Source organism: Rhinoderma darwinii, chromosome 2, assembly GCF_050947455.1.
Source record: "Rhinoderma darwinii isolate aRhiDar2 chromosome 2, aRhiDar2.hap1, whole genome shotgun sequence".
Classification (NCBI taxonomy): domain Eukaryota; kingdom Metazoa; phylum Chordata; class Amphibia; order Anura; family Rhinodermatidae; genus Rhinoderma; species Rhinoderma darwinii.
In genome coordinates, this window is record NC_134688.1 from 120,722,262 (window position 1) to 120,748,697 (window position 26,436).

The 26,436-nt window shown below is 39.8% G+C and overlaps 1 protein-coding gene across 1 annotated transcript in view; it reads right to left on the reverse strand.

The window, feature by feature from the left end:
- Nucleotides 1–278: 278 nt before the first annotated feature.
- Nucleotides 279–26,436, reverse strand: part of RB1 (RB transcriptional corepressor 1) — a 292,199-nt gene continuing 266,041 nt past the window's right edge. Inside the window, exons 20-27 of the mRNA XM_075852244.1 lie at nucleotides 25,512–25,657; nucleotides 24,090–24,194; nucleotides 23,527–23,640; nucleotides 23,179–23,345; nucleotides 17,669–17,699; nucleotides 16,936–17,069; nucleotides 16,095–16,144; nucleotides 279–1,709 (exon numbers count right to left, since the gene is read on the reverse strand). Coding sequence (XP_075708359.1) covers nucleotides 1,618–1,709; nucleotides 16,095–16,144; nucleotides 16,936–17,069; nucleotides 17,669–17,699; nucleotides 23,179–23,345; nucleotides 23,527–23,640; nucleotides 24,090–24,194; nucleotides 25,512–25,657 — 839 coding nt within the window. The 3' untranslated portion in view covers nucleotides 279–1,617. The remainder of the gene's footprint in view (nucleotides 1,710–16,094; nucleotides 16,145–16,935; nucleotides 17,070–17,668; nucleotides 17,700–23,178; nucleotides 23,346–23,526; nucleotides 23,641–24,089; nucleotides 24,195–25,511; nucleotides 25,658–26,436) is intronic.

Consider the following 26,436-nt stretch of genomic DNA (forward strand, 5'->3'; position numbering starts at 1 on the left):
TTTCCGACCATGTAATCAGGAAAACAGCGTACCTCGCTGAGCTAAGTTTTTTCCATAACGCCCATAAAAGTGAATGGCAGATACGGAAGCAGCGTAGCACGCGAGCTACGCTGTTTCTGTAACTGCCATTCACTTCTATGGGTGTTACGAAATTTCCGATCATCTATTCAGGAAGTAGCACGGGAGGCAGCAGGAACCGAGAAAGGTAGAACGGGGTTTAGGTGGCCCCATTCTAGAGATAGATGAGACCCGCATTTATCTGACATTTATGGCAAATCCTGTGGATATGCCATAAATGTCCCTGGTGGGAAAACCCTTTTAAGGTGAACCTTCACTTTAAATCTTCCTTGGTGTTGTGCAAATACACAAAACTTCAAATGTTAGTCTATAACTAGATTCCATTGATCTAGACTGCCACTTATTATCCAGATCAACAAGTCTACAATTATATGATATTCTGTGTGTAAACATTTAAAGGGCAAGCTGGATTATGAACACAACAAGCTCCTACAGGTCATTAAAGGAAAACTTGATATAGTAAGGAAAAAAAAAAGTAGAATAAAATTCCCCTGTACTTGCCAAATGTCACTACCCAAGTAATGGTGAGCTGGTGGGTATGGTGGCATTAATAAAAGGCCCAACCAGTGTTGTTTGTATATGTATGAATGGGAAAATCAATTCTAGTTTCCTTATTATTGACATGTAAACGTTGTGATATTACCAGATAAAAATGAGAGGGGTAATGCTCCATAAAGTACCTACAACCTAAATGTACAGCAATGCATAGAATACGGGGCTGCAGTCATACAGTGAATATGAAGGGGGTTCACCTCGTCTTCAGTAGTACTCATTAGCAATTGGTCTGCGAGCTCAATTGAAAATGTGCACAACATTTAAATAAAATTCAAGTAAGATACAATTGAAATAAATAGTGCACCGTAAGATCAGCGTTACCATTCATACATGTGGCCCCAGGCTTCAGTTCTGATTTTCTGCTGGTGTCAAGGGAGGTTTTAAGTATGTCTGAAGAAAGTGGATGTTAGGCTTCGTTCACATGTGCGTCAGGGCTCCATGGGTTCCGTCTGAGCTTTTCGTCAGGGGAACCCATAACCGGAACCCTGACTGAAACAAACGGAAACCATGAGTGCAAATGGCTTCCGTTTCTCACTGTTGTTTAAGGGTTCTGTCGTTTTGACGGAATCAATACAGTAGTCGATTGCGCCATTCATTCCGTCAAAACCCTTAAACGACGGTGACAAATGGAAACCATTTTCAGCAGATCCATCACCATTTTAATCAATGGTGATGCAATTGGAAACCTATGGTTTCCGTTTGTTTCAGTCAGGGTTCCGTTCATGGGTTCCCCTGACGGATATGTCCAACGGAACTCATGAACGGAGCCCTGCCGCAGACGTGAACGAAGCCTTACCCTCATCCTGAACACTTAGGCTAGTCTTCCTCTAAACTACTGCAAATGGTAAGTCAAGTAATATTTTCTTTAAGTTCTTTAAGTGGTATAAATATTTCTAGTGTAAAATTACATTTCCAGGAAAGAAACCAATGAATGTCTACAGTTGGATTAGTAGTGTAGGTGTTGTGGGGTTTGGAGATGAATTCTCACTGGTCTTCCTTCTTTATGGAGTCTTCTGTCTTCATGGACTCTGATAACTCCTCTGACTTTTGCCTCTGTATTCTTGTCCTTGTAGATGCTGAAAAAATAAATAAATAAAGTCATTTTAATGATTGTATAAGTGTTGGAGATGGGAATTTCAGCCTTTGTATGTATATGCTTCATACATCTGTGTTTGTATTGTCAGTCAAAAAAGAAAGTTGTTTTTTTTTAATAGATGTTCCCCATTTTCTAGAAATCTAGAATTCTCCACTTAAAAAATTTCTTATCTTAGGCATTTAAAGCAGTATTGTAATAAAGTGTGGAGATACAGTAAATTAACTCAGGGCCGGGACAAGAGGTAGGCTAACACCTACGGCGCCACCTCATGCCAAGTAGGAAGGGGTGCAATTTAATTGAATTGTTTTTTTAAAATATAAATTATATAGGATATACACATTGCAGTATGTGCACCAGTGGTGTAGTGGAGCCAGGGCGTGGCTGCTGTATCCCCCTGTATCCAGAAGGACACGGATGAAATTGGACAGCCTAGCTAGCGCTAGCAAGGCAATGACACAGTTAATTAGTTCCCTGCTCCGCCATTTCACAATTTTTTGTGATGCGTCGTTCCGCAGAAGCAGGCCCTGTCAGAAGAGGCCAGTCATGCATTGCTGGTAGACAGTGTGGGATCGGGGACAGGTGTTTCTAAACTTGTTTAAAGGGGGCATTGAGTGTGGGTCACTGAAAAGGTGGTACTATCTACAGGGGGACCTGAGGATGTGGTGCGATCTACAGGGGGCACTAAGCGTTTGGCACTATATTTGGGAAGTACAGCATGTGGCAATATCTCTAGGGGGCACTGTGTGTTAAGCTTTATTTTCAGGGGCAGAGCTTGTAGCACTATAATTAGCAAGCACTGTGTGTGGTGCTTTATTTGCATGGTACACAGTCCATGGCACTATTAAGGGGGCACAGCAGGTGGTACTATTTTCAGGGGCACAATGTGTGACAATTATATTCAAGGAAACAGCGTGTAGCGGTACATTCAGGGGGGCACAGTGTATTTTACTATTATATTTAGTGGATCAGTGTGTGGCAGTATGAGGAGTTTGGATTAGTAAATAGAAGTGGATGTGTTGGAAAAGCGAGGAGTCAAAGACATCTGAGCGGCAAACTCTGCAGAGAGGAGTTGTGACAGGGAGGTCTGGACCGAAGTGAGACGAAGAAGACAATAAATCCAGTCAGAGAAGACATCATCTGTGTGCCACTGACTGATCAGTATTGTAGTCACTCATGGTTTGAAGCGAGATAATGGGTTATTTTTTTGTGGAAACAGCAATTCCCAGCATCTCCTGATTGTTCAGTTCATACTAGGAGCTGTAGATATACACCACACAAATTTATATGGCAGTAGTCAACCGAGCTGTTTTTGTGCGGGTGCTATATATATATATATATATATATATATATATATATATATATATATATATATATATATATATATTACGCTAGTCCTTCTCAATGAATTAGAATATCATCAAAAAGTTAATTTATTTCAGTAACTCAATTCAAAAAGTGAAACTCATATATTATATAGGTCCATTACACACAGTGATCTATTTCCAGCAATTTTTCTTTTAACCCCTTAAGGACGCAGCCTAGTTTGGGCCTTAAGGCTCAGAGCCCATTTTTCAAATCTGACATATTTCACTTTATGTGGTAATAACGTCGGAATGCTTAAACATATCCAAGCGATTCTGAGATTGTTTTCTCGTGACACTTTGGGCTTCATGTTCGTGGTAAAATTTGGTCGATATATTCAGTCTTTATTTGTGAAAAATTGCAAAATTTAGAGAAAATTTACAAAAAATAGCATTTTTCAGAATTTAAATGCATCTGCTTGTAAAACAGACGGTTATACCACCCACAATAGTTACTAGTTCACATTTCCCATATGTCTACTTAAGATTGGCATCGTTTTTTGAACATTATTTTATTCTTCTTGGACGTTACAAGGCTTAGAACATAAACAGCAATTTCTCATATTCTTAAGAAAATTTCAAAAGCCTTTTTTTGAAGGTACCGGTTCAGTTCTGAAGTGGATTTGAGGGGCCTATGTATTAGAAACCCCCATAAAACACCCCATTTTAAAAACTAGACCCCTCAAAGTATTCAAAACAGCATATAGAAAGTTTTTTAACCCTTCAGGCATTTCACAGGAATTAAAGCAAAGTGGAAATGAAATTTGCAAATTTCATTTTTTCTGCTGAATTTCAAATTTATTAAATTTTTTTCTGTAACAGAGAAGGTTTTACCAGAGAAATACTACTAAATATGTATTGTCCAGATTCTGCAGTTTTTATAAATGTCCCACATGTGGCTCTAGTGCGCTCGTGGACTAAAACACAAGCCCTAGAAGCAAAGAAGCACCTAGTGCATTTTAAGGCCTCTTTTTTATTAGAATATATTTTAGGCAGCATGCCAGGTTTGAAGAGGTGTTGAGGTATCAAAACAATGGAAACCCACCAGAAGTGACCCCATTTTGGAAATTACACCCCTCAAGGAATTCATTTATGGTTTTTGTTATCATTTTGACCGCACAGTTTTTTCACAGCACCTATTTGAATTGGGCTGTGAAATGAAAAAAATGATATTTTTTCCAATAAGATGTAATTTTTGATCAAAATTTCTTATTTTCACAGGGAACAACATACCCCATTTTGTTGCCCAATTTGTCCTTAGTGCGGCAATACCCCATTTGTGGTGATAAACTGCCGTTTGGGCCCATGGGAGGGCTCAGAAGGAAAGGAGCGCTATGTGTTTGTTGGAGTCCAGATTTTGCTGGATTGGTTTTCGGGTGCCATGTCGCATTTGCAGAGCCCCAGAGGTATCAAAGCAATGGAAGCCCACCAGAAGTGACCCCATTTTGGAAATTACACCCCTCAAGGAATTCATTTATGGTTTTTGTTATCATTTTGACCGCACAGTTTTTTCACAGCACCTATTTGAATTGGGCTGTGAAATGAAAAAAATGATATTTTTTCCAATAAGATGTAATTTTTGATCAAAATTTCTTATTTTCACAGGGAACAACATACCCCATTTTGTTGCCCAATTTGTCCTTAGTGCGGCAATACCCCATTTGTGGTGATAAACTGCCGTTTGGGCCCATGGGAGGGCTCAGAAGGAAAGGAGCGCTATGTGTTTGTTGGAGTCCAGATTTTGCTGGATTGGTTTTCGGGTGCCATGTCGCATTTGCAGAGCCCCAGAGGTATCAAAGCAATGGAAGCCCACCAGAAGTGACCCCATTTTGGAAACTACACCCCTCAAGGAATTCATTTATGGTTTTTGTTATCATTTTGACCGCACAGTTTTTTCACAGCACCTATTTGAATTGGGCTGTGAAATGAAAAAAAAGATATTTTTTCCAATAAGATGTAATTTTTGATCAAAATTTCTTATTTTCACAGGGAACAACATACCCCATTTTGTTGCCCAATTTGTCCTTAGTGCGGCAATACCCCATTTGTGGTGATAAACTGCCGTTTGGGCCCATGGGAGGGCTCAGAAGGAAAGGAGCGCTATGTGTTTGTTGGAGTCCAGATTTTGCTGGATTGGTTTTCGGGTGCCATGTCGCATTTGCAGAGCCTCAGAGGTATCAAAGCAATGGAAACCCACCAGAAGTGACCCCATTTTGGAAAACTACACCCCTCAAGGAATTCATTTATGGTTTTTGTTATCATTTTGACCGCACAGTTTTTTCACAGCACCTATTTGAATTGGGCTGTGAAATGAAAAAAAAGATATTTTTTCCAATAAGATGTAATTTTTGATCAAAATTTCTTATTTTCACAGGGAACAACATACCCCATTTTGTTGCCCAATTTGTCCTTAGTGCGGCAATACCCCATTTGTGGTGATAAACTGCCGTTTGGGCCCATGGGAGGGCTCAGAAGGAAAGGAGCGCTATGTGTTTGTTGGAGTCCAGATTTTGCTGGATTGGTTTTCGGGTGCCATGTCGCATTTGCAGAGCCTCAGAGGTATCAAAGCAATGGAAACCCACCAGAAGTGACCCCATTTTGGAAACTACACCCCTCAAGGAATTCATTTATGGTTTTTGTTATCATTTTGACCGCACAGTTTTTTCACAGCACCTATTTGAATTGGGCTGTGAAATGAAAAAAAAGATATTTTTTCCAATAAGATGTAATTTTTGATCAAAATTTCTTATTTTCACAGGGAACAACATACCCCATTTTGTTGCCCAATTTGTCCTTAGTGCGGCAATACCCCATTTGTGGTGATAAACTGCCATTTGGGCCCATGGGAGGGCTCAGAAGGAAAGGAGCGCTATGTGTTTGTTGGAGTCCAGATTTTGCTGGATTGGTTTTCGGGTGCCATGTCGCATTTACAGAGCCCCAGAGGTATCAAAGCAATGGAAACCCACCAGAAGTGACCCCATTTTGGAAACTACAACCCCTCAAGGAATTCATTTATGGTTTTTTTACAGCACCTATTTGAATTGGGCTGTGAAATGAAAAAAATGATATTTTTTCCAATAAGATGTCATTTTTGATCAAAATTTCTTATTTTCACAAGGAACAACATACCCCATTTTGTTGCCCAATTTGTCCTTAGTGCGGCAATACCCCATTTGTGGTGATAAACTGCCGTTTGGGCCCATGGGAGGGCTCAGAAGGAAAGGACCACCATTTGGCCTACTGGAGCTTTTCTGGTGCTAAGTCATGTATGCAGAAGCCCCTGAGGTACCAGTACAGTTGAAACCCCCGAGAAGTGACCCCGTTTTAAAAACTACACCTCTTAAGACATTCATCTAGAGGTGTAGTGAGCATTTTGACCCCACAGGTACTGTGTAAAAGATAATGCGCAGCAGATGGTGCAGAGTGAGATTTGCAATTTTATATATATATATATATATATATATATATATATATATATATATATATGGCATGTCAGTGTCCGATATAGTGTGCCCAGCATGCGCCACCGGAGATATACACCCCTTAAATTGTAATGTGGGTTCTCCTGGGTACGGCAATACCCTACATGTGGCTGTTATCAGCTGCCTGGGCACACAGCAGGGCTCAGAAGGGAAAGATGAGGGGGGTAAGCTGTGCGGAGTGCATCAGGGTAAATTAAAAATCAAGGGATGTATGATACATTTTAAAACAATCTTTTATACAGAGCCCTGGTTTTTCGGGACACGTGTCACATTGGTATATTGTGTTCTTCCTTATCCCCCTCTTATAGCAGACTCTGCACCTCTTTTGACTCTTTCCCTTTCCACCGGTTTGGGGAACTTCTCTTGGAAAGTGTTGCCCTGGTACGATGCGTGTGGCCTCGCTTCCAGAAGTACTGGGTGCCCCCCCTTCCTGGTCCCTAAAGATTAGATCTTGAAATTCCAGGAAAGTTCCCCTCTGGCCTGCACATCGACGTAGCACGTACGCATTGTACAAAGCCATCTGTATGATGTGCCCTGCCAGCTTCTTATACCACACCGCATGGCGCTGTAGGGCTTCAGGACTTGATCTGACAAGTCCATCCCTCCCATGTACCTATTGTAGTCCAGGATGCAGTCTGGTTTGGGGGTGGCCTTTCCTTCATATATCCTAAACCTGTAGGTATACCCTGATGCACTCTCACAGCTTATACATCTTCACGCCATACCTTGCCCTCTTACCCGGCAGGTACTGGCGGAATTGAACCCTCGCTTTAAAATGTACCAGGGACTCATCAATAGAAATACACGTCTCGGGGGTGTATGCTTGGGAAAACCGGGCACTGAAACGGTCTAATAGGGGTCTCCGTTTATACAAACGGTCAAAACTGGGGTCATCTCGGGGTGGGCACGGCTCATTATCAGTATAATGTAAGAAGCGAAGTATTGCCTCATTTATTTATTTTTTTAGGTTCCAGTTCAGTTCTGAAGTTGCTTTGAGGGGCCCATATATTAGAAACCCCTATCAAATACCCCATTTTAGAAACTAGACCCCTCAAAGTATTCACAACAGCATTTAGAAAGTTTATGAACCCTTTAGGTGTTTCACAGAAATTTAGAGCAAAGTAGAGGTGACATTTACTTTTTTTTTTTTGTCAGAAAATCCTCTTTATACCATTTTTTTTATAACACAAAAGGATTTATCAGAGAAACGCAACTTAATACGTATTGCCCGGATTCTGCAGTTTAGAGAAATATCCCACATGTGGCCCTCGTGCGGTAATGGACTGAAGCATCGGCCTCCGAAGCAAAGGAGCACCTAGCGGATTTTGAGCCCTCTTTTTTATTAGGCACCATGTCCGGTTTGAAGAGGTCTTGTGGTGCCAAAACAGTGGAAAACCCCCAAAAGTGACCCCAATTTGGAAACTAGAGACCTTGAGGAATCCATTGCAGTTTTCATGTCATGCATGCGGCTTTTTGATCAGTTTTTATTCTATTTTTAGGTGGCGCGGTGACTAAAAAACCGCAATTCTACTATTGTTTTTTTGTTCTATTTTTTTCACAGCGTTCACCGTGCGCTATAAATGACATATTCGCTTTATTCTGCGTGGCGATACGATTACGGCGATACCAGATGTTTATAGTTTTTTTATGTCTTATGGCGTTTGCACAATAAAATACGTTTTGTAAACAATCATTCACTTTTTGTGTTACCATATTCTAAGAGCCAGAACGTTTTTATTTTTCCTTCAAAAAAGCCGTGCGAGGACTTATTTTTTGCGTAACGAACTGCAGTTTCGATCAGGACCATTTTTCGGTACATGCGACTTTTTGATCTCTTTTTATTCCATTTTTTGGGAGGTGAAGTGACCAAACAATTGTGATTGTGGTGCGGTTTATTATTTATTTTTTTTACGGCGTTCACCGCGCGGGATAAATAACGAAATAATTTTGTAGTTCAGGCCGTTACGGACGCGGCGATACCAATTATGTATAGTTTATTTGTTTATTTATTTATTTATTTTAATAATAAAGACTGACAAGGGAAAAAGGGGGATTTTTACTTTTATTACTTTTAAAACTTTTATTTTCTTATTTTTACACAACTTTTTTTAACTTTTTTTTTACTTTATTACTTTGTCCCATTAGGGGACTTGAGGGCAGGAGGCCCTGATCGCTATTCTAATACACTGCACTACATGCGTAGTGCAGTGTATTAGAGCTGTCAGCTACTCACTGACAGCAAGCATAGTGGGTCCTGACGTTGTCAGGACCCACTAGGCTTCCGTCTATGGCATAGCCGGACGCCATTTTTTGGTGTCCGGTTGCCATAGTCACCATCGCCGGCCGCTATCGTGTAGCAGGCCGGCGATGGCGGATTAACCCCTAAGAAGCCGCGATCGCTATTGAACGCGGCTTCTGAGGGGTTAAATCTGCGGGGACCACCGCGATCGGTCCCGGCACATTGAGCAGTGATAGTCTGCTGTCGGAAACAGCAGCTATCACAGCTCATGCACGCGCCCCGCGCGAACGGCGCCGTGTTTACTCCATGACATACTATTATGTCATGGAGCGCGAACGATGCACTTACCATGACATAATAGTATGTCCTGGAGCGTTAAGGGGTTAATGTTGATGATTATGGTAACAGTTATTGAAAACCCAAAATTTAGTGTCTCAGAAAATAAGATTATTATATAAGCCCAATTTAAAAGATGATTTTTCATACCGAAATGTCGGCCTACTGAAAAGTTTGTACAGTATATGCACTCAATACTTGGTCGGGGCTCCTTCTGCATGAATTACTGCATCAATGCGGCGTGGCAGAACATTTTAGAGCACTTCATGCTTCCCTCTGCTGACCAGCTTTATGGAGATGCTGATTTCATTTTCCAGTAGGACTTGGCACCTGCCCACACTGCCAAAAGTACCAATACCTGGTTTAATAACCACAGAATCACTGTGCTTGATTGGCCAGCAAACTTGCCTGACCTAAACCCCATAGAGAATCTATGGGGTATTGTCAAGAGGAAGATGAGAGACACCAGACTCAACAATGCAGAAGAGCTGAAGGCCGCTATCAAAGCAACCTGGGCTTCCATAACGCCTCAGCAGTGCCACAGGCTGATCGCCTCCATGCCACACCGTATTGATGCAGTAATTCATGAAGAGTCAGAGCCCCGACTAAGTATTGAGTGCATATACTGTACATACTTTTCAGTAGGCCAATATTTTGGTATTAATAATAATTGTAGAAATTTTTGAAATTGGGCTTATATAATATTCTACACTAAATTTTGGGTTTTCGTTAACTGCTAGCCATAATCATCAACATTAAAAGAAAAAAATGCTTGAAATAGATCACTTTTTGAATTGAATTACTGAAATAAACTAAATTTTTGATGATATTCTAGGTCATTGAGAAGGACCAATATATATATTGATATATATTGGTATATATACTGAGCTTTGTTTTGGTGCTGTATATTTGTACTGAGCCTAGTTTTGTATTTATTTAATGAGCTCTGCTCTAGTGCTGTACATATGTACTGAGCTTGGTTCTGGTGCTGTATTCATGTTATGAGCTCGACTCTAGTTCTGTATTTATGCAATGAGCTTGGTTCTGGAGCTGTATATATGAACTGAGCTGGTCTCTGGAGCTTTTTGTACCAAGCTTGGTTCTGGTACTGTATATGTGTACTGAGCTGTATTCTAGTGCTGTATCTATGTACTGAGCTTGGTTCTGGGGCTGCATATATGTACTGAGTTTGGTTCTGGGGCTATAGTTCTGTACTGAGCTTGGTTCTGGGGCTGTATATATGTTCTGAGCTTGGTTGTGGTGCATCTTACGCTACTGAACTGATGCCTGCAAGTAGAACACTATCAGAGGTAAGTTCCCTGCAAATTAATTCTGCCAGCCAGTCAGTTAACGCAAAAAAACGGCCTGTGCAGTTCTATTGTTGAACTGTCAGGCGAACTGAAGGCTGTTTGCAGAGAGGGCCAGGCTGCCAGTGGGAGGGAGCATAGTGGGAGGGAGGATATGTGGCTGCGTGGGCTGAGTTGCTGAGGGCAATTTCACAGCGCACTTTGTAGTGCCTGTTAAAAGTATACGTTGGTAGGACTTCCTGGTGTATACCCCTAATGGATGCCACTACATGCATACAGTGGTATACATTGCCCATAAAATGTAATAAAAAAATAATAATCCAGAAACTGTATACTGCGCGGTATATATTTTAAACTCCATGCCTCTATATAGGATAGCGCAGTAGAATTATCTGCATAGGGCACCAAAATACCTTGTTCCTAGTCCTGAGTGAATCCTTTGCAATTAACTGGATTTCTGCATTTATTACAAATAAAAATGTGGTCTGATCTAAGCTACAATTATAGACTAAAACAATCTAACTAAACTAACAAAACACAAATACCTGTACTATTAATGTATTTTATTGAACACATTGAGTAAACATCCACAGTGTACGGCGAAAAAGTGAACCCTTGAATCCAATAACCTTTTAGATCCCCTTTAGCAGCAGTCACTTCCATCAAACATTTCCTGTAGCTGCAAATAAAATTTGCACAACATTGAGGATAAATTTTGAACTATTCCTGCCTGCAAATGTGTTTCAGATCTACTATTACTATTTTTGTGATGCCTTGCGCGCATTTTCAGGTGATGCCACAATATCTCAAAAGGGTTAAAGAGGCTCTGTCACCAGATTTTGCAACCCCCATCTGCTATTGCAGCAGATAGGCGCTGCAATGTAGATTACAGTAACGTTTTTATTTTTAAAAAACGAGCATTTTTGGCCAAGTTATGACCATTTTTGTAGTTATGCAAATGAGGCTTGCAAAAGTCCAAGTGGGTGTGTTTAAAAGTAAAAGTCCAAGTGGGCGTGTATTAGGTGCATACATCGGGGCGTTTTTAATACTTTTACTAGCTGGGCGCTCTGAAGAGAAGTAACATCCTCTTCTCTTCAGAACGCCCAGCATCTGACAGTGCAGATCTGTGACGTCACTCACAGGTCCTGCATCGTGACGGCCACATCGGCACCAGAGGCTTCAGTTGATTCTGCAGCAGCCTCGGCGTTAGCAGGTAAGTCAATGTCGACTTACCTGCAAACGCTGATGCTGCTGCAGAATCAACTGTAGCCTCTGGTGCCGATGTGGCCGTCACGATGCAGGACCTGTGAGTGACGTCACAGATCTGCACTGTCAGATGCTGGGCGTTCTGAAGAGAAGAGGATGTTACTTCTCTTCAGAGCGCCCAGCTAGTAAAAGTATTAAAAACGCCCCGATGTACGCACATAATACACGCCCACTTGGACTTTTACTTTTAAACACACCCACTTGGACTTTTGCAAGCCTCATTTGCATAACTACAAAAATGGTCATAACTTGGCCAAAAATGCTCGTTTTTTAAAAATAAAAACGTTACTGTAATCTACATTGCAGCGCCTATCTGCTGCAATAGCAGATAGGGGTTGCAAAATCTGGTGACAGAGCCTCTTTAAGTGGGTTTTCTGGGGAAATATGCCTTTAGGCTCCTTTAATATGTAGTTAGCGTTCCTTACATATAGAGGGTTCGCTCCCACGGTCAGATGTGCCGTTTCACCACCAGTCACTTGAACCTGTAAGTCCGTTCTTTTATGTGAGGCCAATGAAGTGACCGTGTCATGTAAGTCACACCCAGCCCAAAACTCACCCTCTACTTCTCTTCATCATGCCGCCTAAACCCCCTCCCTCTACTCCCCTCCTTTAATGTGCCATGACTCTGTGTAAGATAATATTAGCAGACTCCATGTTCAAAATTAAATAATAGATGTGAGAGCACTACGTGCGCTAATATAATCACAGCATTATAACAATAACAACTTTGTTCTGGTGCTGTATTGGTGAATTTGGGAGTCGGGATACAACCTCAATTCACTGCTAATGCGCAGGAAACGTGCAAAGGAGGAGGACTGTAAGCAGGGGGATGGATTCGGATCACGTCTGCATAAAGCGACGACCAATGGGGGGGGTGGCATTATCATGTGAATGGCGGTGAAACCATCAGAACAGCACATCTGACCCCCGGAGCGACCCTATATATGTGAGTAACACTAACTTGCATATTAAATGAGCCAAATGTGGTATTTGCCTGTAAAACCCCATTAGGTCAGGTCTTTGGCTTGGCCATTCCAAAGTACAAGTCATCATGTTTTTTTAAACATTGTTTAGTTGATTTACCTGTGCGCTTTGGGTCATTGTCTTATTGCATCACCCAATGTCTCTTCAGCTTGAGGTCATGGAATGTTGCCCTTACATTCTCCTGTAAAATGTTTTGATATACTATTGAATTTATTATTCCCTCAATGATCGCGAGGCGTCCACGCCCTGAGGCAGCTCCAAACCATGATGCTACCTCCACCATGCTTCACAGATGGGATGAGGTTTTAGTGTTGTGTGCAGTGTTCTTTTTCCTAACATTGTGCATTCGAGCTAAAAAGTTCCACTTTTATTTGACAATAAAGCACTAATTTATTTTATTCTTTTGTCTCATCTATCCATAGAACATCTTCCCAGTAGAATTCTGGAACTCTCAAGTGGTCTCGGGCAAACTTAAGACGGGACGTTCTTTTTTGTTTGGAGAGCAGGCGGTTTCCTTTGTGTTTTCTTTCCATTAACATCATTCTTGTTCAGTGTTTTTCTAATGGTGGACTAGTAAACAGGGATTTTTGACGCTTGTAGAGTCTTTAGTAGGTCTTTGGCAGTTCCCTTTGGGTTCTTTCTTACCTCTTCCAGGATTGTCCATTGGGCTCTTGGAGTAATCTTAAAGGAATAGTGTCGCCCCAAAAAATTTTTTTATATCAGTTTGAGGTTAGTGTTTTATAAAAAACTTTTGTATTTATTTGTGTGTTTGTGTGTTACTTTTTTTTATTTTTGTACTTTTTCTTCCCTATGGGGGCTGCCATTTTTTTTTCCATTTCTGTATGTGTCAATTAACGACACATCCAGACATGGAATACGGCAGCCCCAGTCCCATAGTGAATGCGAACGGGGCCCGTTCCATCCACTATGGTGTACGCCGTCTGTGTGGGAACGGCGCATGCGCCGCTCCCACACAGTCCAAGTTGAACTGAGCGCCGTCCGGCGCCATTTTCCTGTAGACCGGAAGTCGCGGCCAGACAGTAAGATTACTACTTCCGGTCGCGGCTTCCGGACTTGTGCACTTGGAGCAGCGGCAGCAGACGGACCGGAGGGAGCGGCGGCGGCAGGAGCAGATAAGTGATTTCTATGTATGTTCGTGTTTCAGTGTGTTTACTACTGTATGTAAACCTTCTACACTGTGTGTTAGCTCAAAAAATGGCGACACACAGTGTAGGAGGTTTGACCGTTCAATCCCCTCGTTTCTCCCGGCACTAGCCAGGATAAAGGAGGGGGGGATTCTGAGAGCTCACTAGAGCGAAGGATTTTTTCCCAATTTTGCAGCATAAAGCAATGTGGTTGCTTTACCACATGCAATGCTGCAATTTTGGGAATTGCTCCATCTAGTGACCAGTGCTGGGAAATATTATAAATTAGAATCTAATTTATAATATTTCCTGACTCGTGAAAAAAATAAAAAAAATTAGAACAATGTTTAATCACCTACACACTAATTGTTTAACTTAAAAAAAAAAATGCATTTTTTGCTAGCAACACATTCCCTTTAACAGCACGTTCACTCCTATGGAGAGTAGCAACAGTCCCTAATTTTCTCAATTTGTAGACAATCTGTGTACATCCAGGTCTTTAGCAATGCTTTCATAGCCTTTTCCTTTTGTCTCTATAACACTTATTCAGGGGGTCTTCTGAAAGTTGTAAGAATAAGGCATCGTTCACACTAACTAATCTGTCTTGAGAAGAACAAATGTATACGTAACCAGGCTATGTATGCCTTTACTTAACGGGAAAAGCACCTGTAAAAACCCACACTTCCAATCTCATCTCCTTAACGGAAACATCCTATGCCAATTAGCTCTTGGAGAAGTCACTAACACAGAGGTTCAATGTGCTCAATAAAAGACATGGGACAGTACAATCGCTTGTATCATATTAGTTTAGTTAGATTGTGTTTGTCTATAATTATTACTTACATAGCATTCAGACAACATTTTATTAGTAATCCATGCAGAAATCCAGGTAATTCCAAAGGATTCACTTACTTTTTCTTGCAACTGTAATCATGAGATATGCCATAAATCAGTGTAATGCTGTTATGTACAGCCTAAAAATGGGAGACTTGTAAAGATAGACGGCAGTAACAAGAATATTCCTGCTAATGCAATTAATACGTAGCTATGACATGCAAGTAATAAACAAAAAAAAAAACTAATATTGAGAAATTGTTTACTTTCTTTGGACAATATAGGGCATTTTTTATCAAAATAATATCTCATTGATATACCGTGCGATTTATTATGTGCTCACAAACATGGTGTTCTTTAGAACATATATCAAAAGTTTCAGATATAATGGAATAATTATATTCAACACAAAATTATGCCAAGAAAACGGAAATAATTTACTATAGAATCAAACAGCAATTTAGGAATAAAAAAAATCCACCACAGACAAAGACAACATCTTGAAAGTTCCATGGATATATATGTAGAGGACCTGTAATGTCAATATATCAGTTTGGATTCTGACTAACTTTGATTTTTTTCTTTAGAACATATAATAGTGTAATGTTGTTATCTACAGCCTACGGATGGAAAACTTTCACATGAATAGAGAATAGACGGCAGACAAAAATATTCCTGCTTAGGCATTTAATACGAAGCTATGACATGCAGGAAACAAGCCAGAAAATCTAATATTGAGAAATTCTTCTTACTTTTATGATCTCTTTAGTCTCCTTTCAGTTCTTGTTCTCTATTATTTCATGCTTCAACAGCAAACTTCCTGGCCAATGACTCATAAGTCAAAGTTTTCTTTTATTTCTGACTTTCATAGTGCAAACACTATAAAGTAAAACCCCTGGCCATTTCCCAGTGCTGTAGTCATGTGTTCTATTCTATGGTCCTGAGCCAGGCTTGAGAGCTTAGAGAGCCACACGCACATCTAATCTCATGGCACTAGTTATGGCAATACAAACCGTTCACACAAACGTATGATTTACAGCAATCTAATGTCTTATTTCCAACTGTAGAAGGCCAAATGCCCACTTCAGTTATTTTCATTAGTGTGCTATCTGTATTTTTAACGGATAGCACACGGACACATTCATTTCTATGGGGCCATGCACACTTCCATTGTTTTAACTGAACCATGTGGCCGTTCAGAAAAAATAGGACAGGTCCTACTCCTGTCCGTTATTGATGGAACAGTCTCGGCCATTTCATTCATTTGGTCCATTGAAGCCATCCGTGTACGGTCCGGGTCCCGGCAGAAGCCCCTCTATCAATGGCGTCCTAGGAGGCCGTTTTGCTCTGCCTAAACATTGTCACGGCTCCGGAATACAGTACTTACTGATACCAAGTAGGAAATACTTACTCATTTCTGCAAGCTTCTGTTGGAATTTCGATTCAGAATGAAGAGATTTGCTGAAAGAGAGAACAGGCCCAAATATCAAGGAAGAGACCTCAAATTTACCACCAAATAAAAGGGTAACCAGAAACATTGGGATAAGAAGTAAACTTCTGGGTATAGCAATTAATGGTAACATTGAAACGGATGTGTTATATGCTTACTAAAGAGTCATCTCTCTTATAATATATGGGAGGGTATACGGAGCTGTAATATAATGCCTTTATGATTTACTATTCAGAACATGTCATCAAACTTTCCAAAGACAGTTGGATACATGGCAGGGATTGTTATCTTAGAGGAGGACGTCATTTAGTGAATGAGCCGTTATGATTTCTGAATCCTGAGTTGAATTGCATCACATAAAAATAGGTGGTAATGGAACAAAACATTGAATATATGTAACGTATGGTAGAATAGAATATATACCGTACAGCCAACTATAGAAAGGTTCCCTGGCTTAAGGCCACAAAAAAACAAAACCTTCCTTGCATAAAACTTGTCATTGAGGTCTCTGGGAGATGCATTGGTAATATTCGTTTTTGGCCCTACAACTTCTACTTGCTTATGGCATCAAATCAAAGGCAAGAAAAGCCAGACTCTTGTTCACATTGGTCACGATTGGGCCAGTTACGCTGTTTTAATGCCACTTCACACCCGGTTTTACACATCTCATTCCGCATCATTCCATTTGCTATTAGTACCTGTATTTTTTTATTGTTCTCCTCTTGATGCTACTCTCAATATATAGGTAAGTCTGATACAAAGACACATTATGAGTATGGATTCATGTAAAGATTGCTCATACCTTCCATCTGCTTCATCATAGCCATCAAAGCGAAGCTTTTTCAATGGTTTGGGAGCAGTGCCATCTACATGTCTCTTTATGGGTCGCTCTGTGTTGCTCACCATCTGATTGATTTTCTGAAACTTGTCGGATGCCTGAAAGACGACAAAAAGTATTTATCATTCATTAATGAAAACAATAATCCATGAAACAGTGTTCTCTTCAGCACTAGCCAAACTACATGCTGGGAATTGTAGTTTTGCAAAGAATCTTACATGAAACACAAATATTGCTGTGTGTGTGTGTGTGTGTGTGTGTGTGTGTGTGTGTGTGTGTGTGTGTGTGTGTGTGTGTGTGTGTGTGTGTGTGTGTGTGTGTGTGTGTGTGTGTGTGTGTGTGTGTGTGTGTGTGTGTGTGTGTTACAGACTATACCCTTTAATGTAACCACATACATGCCTATAGCTTTGATTTTTCTAACAAATTTTGGAACAAAGTCACCTTTCCAACATCTTGTTTTTTGACAATAAATAATGGAATACTTTAAACCAGCAATCACAAACATCAACTACATGAGTAATGTGACAGACGTTACCTCAAGAATTTCAATACAGTTTTGCATTAGGGAAAATGTAGCAGAATAAACAAAATGAATAGTAAAGCAATCCCTGAATCAATTCTACTTCCAATTGCAGTCAAGCAATCCTGTGTCCCTGAAACTATAACGTAAGTGTAATAAAGAAAATTGACCACTTACCCCAAATGATTCACCAATGGATACCAAGATTCTAGGAAGTACAATGATAAAAAACTATTAACATATGCAGTTAGTTTGCATAAATACTATAATAAAATGGAAGACAATAACAGGCTCTGTCCACACTGGTGTCATTACTTCTGTTTTAACAGGATCCATGAGAGATCCATTAAGGTCTTAGGGTATGTGCACACGTAAACTACATTTACATCTGAAATTAGGGAGCTGTTTTCAGGAGAAAACAGCTCCGTAATTTCAGACGTAATTGCTCATACTCGCATTTTGCGAGGCGTCATTGACAGCCGTAATTTAGAGCTGTTCTTCATTGAATTCAATGATAAACGGCTCAAATTACGTCCAAAGAAGTGTCCTGCACTTCTTTGACGAGGCAGTCATTTTACGTGTCGTCGTTTGACAGCTGTCAAACGACGACGCGTAAATGACAGGTCGTCAGCATTCATTCATTTGAATGGGTTTGCTGACGTATTGTAGCCGTATTTTCAGGCGTAAATCGAGGCATAATACGCCTCGTTTACGCCTGAAAATAGGTCGTGTGATGGCTTAGAGTAAAACACAGTCTAAAAATAATATATATTTATACTCGAGCAATTTTAAAAGTGCGATTTTAAGGAAACCGTGATTTTACTACTAAAATTGCCAGAGCAGATTAACCTATTCCCGCTTTGACCTTCCTGACAGAGCCTCATTTTTCAAATCTGACATGTTTCACATTATGTGGTAATAACTTCGGAAAGCTTTTATCTATCCATGCGATTCTGAGATTGTTTTCTCATGACACATTGGACTTTATGTTACTGGCAAAATTTGTTCGATACATTCAGTATTTAATTGTGAAAAACACAAAAATTTTGCGCAAATTTGCAAAAAATTAGCATTTTTCTAAATGTAAATGTATCTGCTTGTAAGACAGGCAGTTATACCACACAAAATTGTTGCTAATTAACATCCCCATAAGTCTACTTTAGATTGGCATAGTTTTTTTTTAACATCCTTTTATTTTTCTAGGACATCACAAGGCTTAGAACTTTAGCAGCAAGTTCTCACATTTTCAAGATATTTTCAAAAGGCTATTTTTACAGGGGCCAGTTCAGTTGTGAAATGGCTTTTAAGGCCTTATATATTAGAAACCCCCAAGAAGTCACCCCATTTTAAAAACTTCACGCCTCAAAGTATTCAAAAGAGCATTTAGAAAGTTTCTTAACCCTTTAGGCTTTTTTACAAGAATTAAAGCAAAGTAGAGGTGAAATCTACAAATTTCATTTTTTTTTTTCAGAAATAAATTTTTAATCCATTTTTTTTTGTAACACAGAAAGTTTTACCAGAGAAACGCAACTCAATATTTATTGCCCAGATTCTGCAGTTTTTAGAAATATCCCACATGTGGTCCTAGTATGTTTATGGACTGAAGCACAGGCCTCAGAACCAAAGAAGCACCTAGTGGATTTTGGGGCCTTCTTTTTATTAGAATATATTTTAGGCACCAAGTCAGGTTTGAAGAGGTCTTGTGGTGCCTACACAGTGGAAATCCCCCAAAAGTGACACAATTTGGGAAACTAGACCCGTTGAGGAAATTATCTAGGGGTATAGTGAGAATTTTTATCCCACAGGTTTATTGCAGAAATTATTGGAAGTAGGCCGTGAAAATTAAAGGGAAGGTGTCATGATTTTTTTTTATAATATTGCTTTTAGTATGATATTAAAATAAATTTTATTTGTGTTCTTGTGTTTTACTTTTTTTCTTACTTTTACTTCTCTATGGGGGCTGCCATTTTTTTTTTCATCTCTGTATGTGTCGATTAACGACACATACAGAAATGGAATACGGCACATACATTCCCATAGAGAATGCGAACAGGAGCCGTTCCATTCACTTTAGTGTACGCCGTCTGTGTGGGAACGGCGCATGCCCACACAGACCAAAACGAAGAAAGTTAGCAGAGCGAAATCCGGCGCCATTTTCATGTGGACCAGAAGCTGCTGCCGGACAGTCAGATGACGACTTCCGGCCATATGTTCAAGGAAGCGAAGACGCAAAGTATAGGAGCGCAGGCGGCAGCAGGAGCAGGTAAGTTATGTTTGTGTATGTGATGTGTGTATTATGTTCGTGTTATACTGTCTGATTAGCCCTGTATCTAATCCTCCTACACTGTGCATTCGCTCAGAAAATGGCGGCACACAGTGTAGGAGGTTTGAAGATTCAACCCCCTCCTTCTCCTGGAACTAGCCAGAATAAGGGAGGGGCAATTGTGTGAGGACACTAGAGCGAGTGTGTCTACACCAAATTTGCAGCATAAAGCAATGAGGTTGCTTTACCACATTGACCATGCTGCAATTTTGGGAACTGCTCCCTCTAGTGACCAGCACATGGAAATGTTATAAATTAGAATCTAATTTATAATATTTCCTGACTTGTGAAAAAATTAAAAAAATTAAAACAATGTGTAATCACTTAAATAATAATTGTTTAACGGAAAAAAAATAATTTAAAATTCTAGCGACACATTCCCTTTAAAATCTACATTCTTTCAGAGAAAATGTAGGTTTAGCTAATTTTTTCTAATTTCCACAAGGACTAAAGGAGAAAAGGCACCACAAGATTTGTAAAGCAGTTTCTCCCGAGTAAAACAATACCCCACAAGTGGTCATAAACAGGTGTTTGGACACACGGCAGGCCTTAGAAGGGAAAGAGCGCCATTTTGCTTTTGGAGCTCAAATTTAGCAGGAATGGTTAGCGGAGGCCATGTCACATTTGCAAATCCCCTGATGGACCAAAACAGAGAAAACGCCCAAAAAGTGACTCCATTTAGGAAACGAAACCCCTTGAGGAATTCATCTACGGGTGTAGTGAGTATTTTGACCCCACAGGTGTTTCATAGATTTTCTTAGAATTGGGCAGTGAAAATAAAAACAATCTTTTTTTCTTCAATAAGACATAGCTTTAGCTCAAAATGTTTCATTTTCTCAACAAATAAAGGAAAAAAAGAACCCTCAACATTTGTAAAGCAACTTCTCTGGAGTACGGAAATACGCCATATGTGGTCATAAACTACTGTTTGGGCACACGGCAAGGATCAGAAGAGAAGGAGTGGCATTTGGAGCACAGATTTTGCTGGATTGATTTCTTGACACCATGTCGCTTCTGCAAAGCCCCTAAGGTACCAGTACAGTGGAAACTCCCGAAAAGTGACTCCATTCACAAAACTACACCCCTTGAAGAATTCCTTTAGGGGTGTAGTGAGCATTTTGACCCACAGGTGTTTCATAGATTTTATTAGAATTGGGCAGTGAAAATAAAAACAATCCCTTTTCGTCAAAAAAGACGTACTTTAGCTCAACATTTTTCATTTTCTCAACAAATAACCTATTTCTCCCGAGTACAGCAATATCCCATATGTGGTCATAAACTGCTTTTTGGGCACACGGCAGAACTCAGAAAGGAAGGAGCGCCATTTCTGATGTTCCAGAGTGAAAATGTTGTTTTTTTTCCATAGATATACCAATATGTGGTGCCCAGCTTGTGCCACCATAACAAGACAGCTCTCTAATTATTATGCTTTGTTTGCCGATTTTAGAATCACCCTACATGGGGCTCTAATCTTTTGCCTGGACATTCGACCAGGCTCAGGAGTGAAAGAGTACCGTGCGAAGCTGAGGCCTAATTTGGCGATTTACAAAGTATTGGATCACAATTGCAGAGGCTCTGATGTGAAATAATAAAATAAACCCTTAGAAGTGACCCCATTTTGGAAACTGCACCCATCAAGGCATCAAGGGGTGTAGTGAGCATTTTCATAACACAGGTCTTTTCCATAAATGTTTGCTTTGCGGATGGTGCAAAGTAAAAATTAACATTTTTCCAAAGATGTGACATTTCAGTGGCAAATATGTTGTGCCCAGCTTATGCCACTGGAGACACACACCCTAAAAATTGTTAAAAGGGTTCTCTCGGGTATGGCGGTGCCATATATGTGGAAGTAAACTGCTGTTTGGGCACGCTGTAGGGCTCCGAAGGGAGGGAGTGCCATTTGGCTTTTGGATTTTGCTTGGTAGTAGTTTTGTTTGGAGTTTTACTGGTATTTCAGTTTATAATGTGGGGGTTAAATAGAGATTTACTGAATCTATTCCTACAAATCTATATATCAAATTCCTGCTCATTCTAGGCAGTCCTACTTAGTGATGTATGCATATAGAAATAGCAGACAATCGCTCAGTAGGACCACCCAAGAAAAAAAACGAAACCCAACAAAGTCAATAATTCCCCCAGTACTACCTCTTGCACTCAGGAACATAAATTATCTCGTCAGCAAATTTCTATGGGCAGCTTAAAGCAGATCTGTCATCAAACTATGCTGCCATATGTAAGGGCAGCATAGTATCGGGTCAGCTCCACTCTCCTATTAGTTAAATCGGTGCAAAAAAATAAGTTGTGACGTTTGGCTAATAGGAGCGTTTAAAGAATACACCAAATTGTTTTTTTTTGTGCCATTTTGGATAATAGAAGAGTGGACCTGACCGCATACTATGCTGCCATTATAAATAATAAACAATAATACTCATGTCAAATCCGCTTAAAAAGGCTGTCACCACATTATAAGTGCCCTATCTTGTACATAATATGATCAGCGCTGTAATATAGATTACAGCAGTGTTTTTTATTTAGAAAAACGATCATTTTTGAGGGTTATGACCTATTTTAGCTTAATGCTAATAACTTTCTTAATGGACAACTGGGCGTGTTTTACTTTTTGACTAGGTGGGCGTTGTGGAGAGAAGTGTATGACGCTGACCAATCAGCATCATACACTTCTCCCCATTCATTTACACAGCAGATAGTGTTCTTACTAGAACACTATGTGCAGCCACATACACACACACACTAATGTTACTCAAGTGTCCTGACAGTGAATATACATTACCTCCAGCCAGGACGTGATGTCTATTCAGAATCCTTCGCTAACGTTTGTGTGAGATTTACATAAAGGCAAACGCAATCTCGTTTTAAATGACAGTTTACAGCGTAATCTCGGGAGATTATGCTTGCTTTGCTGTAAATCTCACACAAACGTTACAGAAGTGTCAGGATTCTGAATAGACATCACGTCCTGGCTGGAGGTACTGTATATTCACTGTCAGGACACTTGAGTAACGTTAGTGTGTGTATGTGGCTGCACATAGTGTTCTAGTAAGATTACAATCTGCTGTGTAAATGAATGGGGAGAAGTGTATGACGCTGATTGGTCAGCGTCATACACTTCTCTCCACAACGCCCACTTGGTCAAAAAGTATAACACACCCAGTTGTACATTAAGAAACTCATTAGCATAAAGCTAATATAGGTCATAACTCCATCAAAAATGATCGCTTTTCTAAATAAAAAAACACTGCTGTAATCTACATTACAGCGCCGATCACATTATGTACAATATAGGGCACTTATAATGTGGTGACAGAGCCTCTTTAAAATATATACATCCTGTAACAAAACCAACCTAGTTCTTGGAGTAAGCTTTGTTGGTGAAAGCAATCCATCAGATGATGTGCATGGACTTCTTAAAGGGGACACATATATGTTATTTCCCCCAGGAATTTTTAAAGGAGAATTTGGAAATCTGTAGGGACTCCGTGGGATTTGAGGAATTGGAGATAGGGTTGGAGGCTGAAAGACAAAGTAGAACAAAAATAATGTAAGACGAAAAAATGTATATGTTAAAATGTATTATAAGGTACTGTAATCTGCAAATCTAAACAGTGGCGTAGGTGTAATTTAAAATGTTTTACTTATTTCTTTGTGTTTGCACGATTCACAATTGTATCATAAGACATTATAATGATCTCACCCTTGGTGATGCATATTGCAAGATATTACTTTTTAGCTTTTGCATGAAGACCAAGTTATAGAACACTATAATAGAGTCGTGCATTCCTTCTCGGATCAACACATGCTTGAATGTCTGTAAAACAAAGTAACACGTACTTGATTAAATAAATAAAAATTTCCACGCACAAAATGTGGCAATAACGCATTTTACAAACTAGCCAATACACATGGAAGCAGAAGATATCTTAAAAGTGAGTGTAGGTTTCCAAATGATGGGTAGAAAGTGCATGCTACACAGCTTAATCTGGTTGGCATACAGTAGGTAAATCTGCCCTAATGTGTTTTGTATTTTTAGTGTCTAAAGCCATTTATGTACCCTGGTTTATAATTTATGTTGACAGTCAGTGAAGTGAAGAAGATCTATAACAAACTGCAGATTTGACGATCTTGGTGTAAGTGCATTTACTACAGTCCATCAACTTTCTGCTATGTGAGATATAACATGTAAAGCTATGGTAATAAAAATACCAGGTATAAATAAAAGTTATTTACAGCTTTCCCTGCATTTACAAAGTCGCTTACCTCTTGGTTTGTGTTCGGTAGCTGTTTGTATGCTGTCACAATAGTCTTAAACCTGAGATCAATGTTTTTAGCTTTACAAATGCCGTACATGGAACACATCATAATCTAAAAATAAAGTCAAAATAAAAAATATATATGTATTAATGATTTCCAAATAATGACCATAAACTAGTGATTTTAGACAGCCATATACTGTACAACTTGTCGTCAATAGTTGGTCTGAAAAGATTGAAAGATTGTTGTTTTATATGAAAACTCTGTCACATAAAAAAAAAAATCCCGATAATGCACAGATTGATCTCGGACTTGTTCTTGGGCAGAACAAGTGAATGTTGATAAAGTCAAAACAGCTGGGGCATGCTCAGTGGAGCCAGTCTGTTTGGTTTACCAATTATGCAAACAACTGCGCCTGACAATGACCAAAAAAATCTGCCCTTGGTCGATGTCTGTCACTCTTGTGTCATGAAAAGGTGGCGACAATTGGCAGCAAATGTTCTGAATGGGCCATATAAAGTCTAGTCTAGTGTGCTGCAATGCAGAATACACAACATTTTTCCTTTTAGTTAAGAGCATTTCATATTCTCAAATGTGGTTTTTTTTTCTTAATTTTTTAGTCAGGTTTCCAGATGACACCGTTGGATTTCCAGGTCCTGGAGACCCATCATTCAGAAAAATATAGGAAAATACAAAATATAAGGGCACCTGCATTGTAGTTTTATTATATATTTTTTTTATTTGTTAATAGTGAATGGTGTGGTTTTAAGGAGGAATTATGCTTTATTTTAATTCCAGCATCACATCCTTTTGGCGACAAATTCCACAAACGTGTATTTTTGATGTTTTGCCCTGTATAAAATAATATTGTAATATATAGTGTACACAAAGTATGAGATAAATCCAAAAGCTGGTCCAAAGTTACTTTAAGAGTTATTCCCATCTTAGAAAGTGATGGCATATTCCCTAGGATATGCCATCATGTTGTGATTAGTGTGGGTCTGATCCTGAGAATGAAGTGGCTGTCGTGCTGATTTAGATCTGCATTTATTTTAAAAAAATATTCCCTGCTAGGCAGCGCTACTGGCCATCCAGCCATGCAAGGAACTGAAGCCGGCCCCATACAATTCAAGTGAATGGGGTCGTTCTCTGACCAGCGGGTGGCCAGGCGCCGCTGTTTAGGGAAAAACAGTGAAGGGGACACAGCACTAAATCAGTGATGCAGCCCCTTCATTCTCAGGATTGTGGGGCTTCACAGAGTTTGGACCCTCACCAATCCTAAATTGATTAAATATGTTAGGAGTATGCCATCGATCTATGAGATGGGAATAACCCTTTAAGTCTAATGTTATTGACATCCTCTTATATAGTAAAACATTTTAATTACACAATTTGTCAGGTCAATACCACAGCAAGAGAAATCATTACCTGGTCTAAATGTCTGTCCTTCATCAGTTCATATTCATGTTGTAAAGTATGTTGGAAAAGTGTCCAGATGATGTGCTCAAGTTCAGGATGGTCAGGTAACAAACTGGAGCACAGGCTGTTCAGCCGGAGATATGCCAGGCGGTACACTAGGCAACACAAGAAATAAACACTGGTAATGTAAATTAGCTTAAATATTGTGTAATATTGTTTATTTGATGCAATATCAGCTGAGATTTCTGTGTAACCAACTAAGGGCCTGTTCACATCACCGTTCATTTCCGTTCTGGGGTTCCGTCGGAGGGTTCCGTCGTGTGAACCCAGCAACGGAAAGTGAAACTGACAGCACAGCTTCCGTTTCAGTCACCATTGATCTCAATGGTGACGGAAACATCGCTAATGCTTTCCATTTGTCACCATTCCGGCTGGTTTCCGGTTTTCCGACGGAATCAATAACGCAGTCGACGGAACCCCGGAACGGAAATGTACGGTGATGTGAACAGGCCCTAATTGAAAACTTAAATGAAAATCACTCATGTAATATCATATACAAAATAGCCAATCATAAACAGTGACACTGGGCAGTATTTTCCAAGACCATCAGTAGAACAATCGCCTCAGGAAGGAACCGCAAACAAAAATAGAACTTGCTCAAAGGATCTAATATTCCTGAAAAACTGACCACGCAGATTTTTTTAGACTGATAAATGCACCATGTTTATCTAGCAACTGCGATAATCAGAAGCGCTGCACACTAAAGGAGCTCCATGCAGATAGGCAATCCTTTCATTTCTTCATACAAAAACGGTAAAGATCTGACCTCTTCAGTGCTGGTGGGGATGTGTCCGTTATTATAGGTGCTGGTAAGACATCTTATCTTATATGGCCAGCCGAAAAGTCACCCGACTACATGTATGGTGCCAGAACT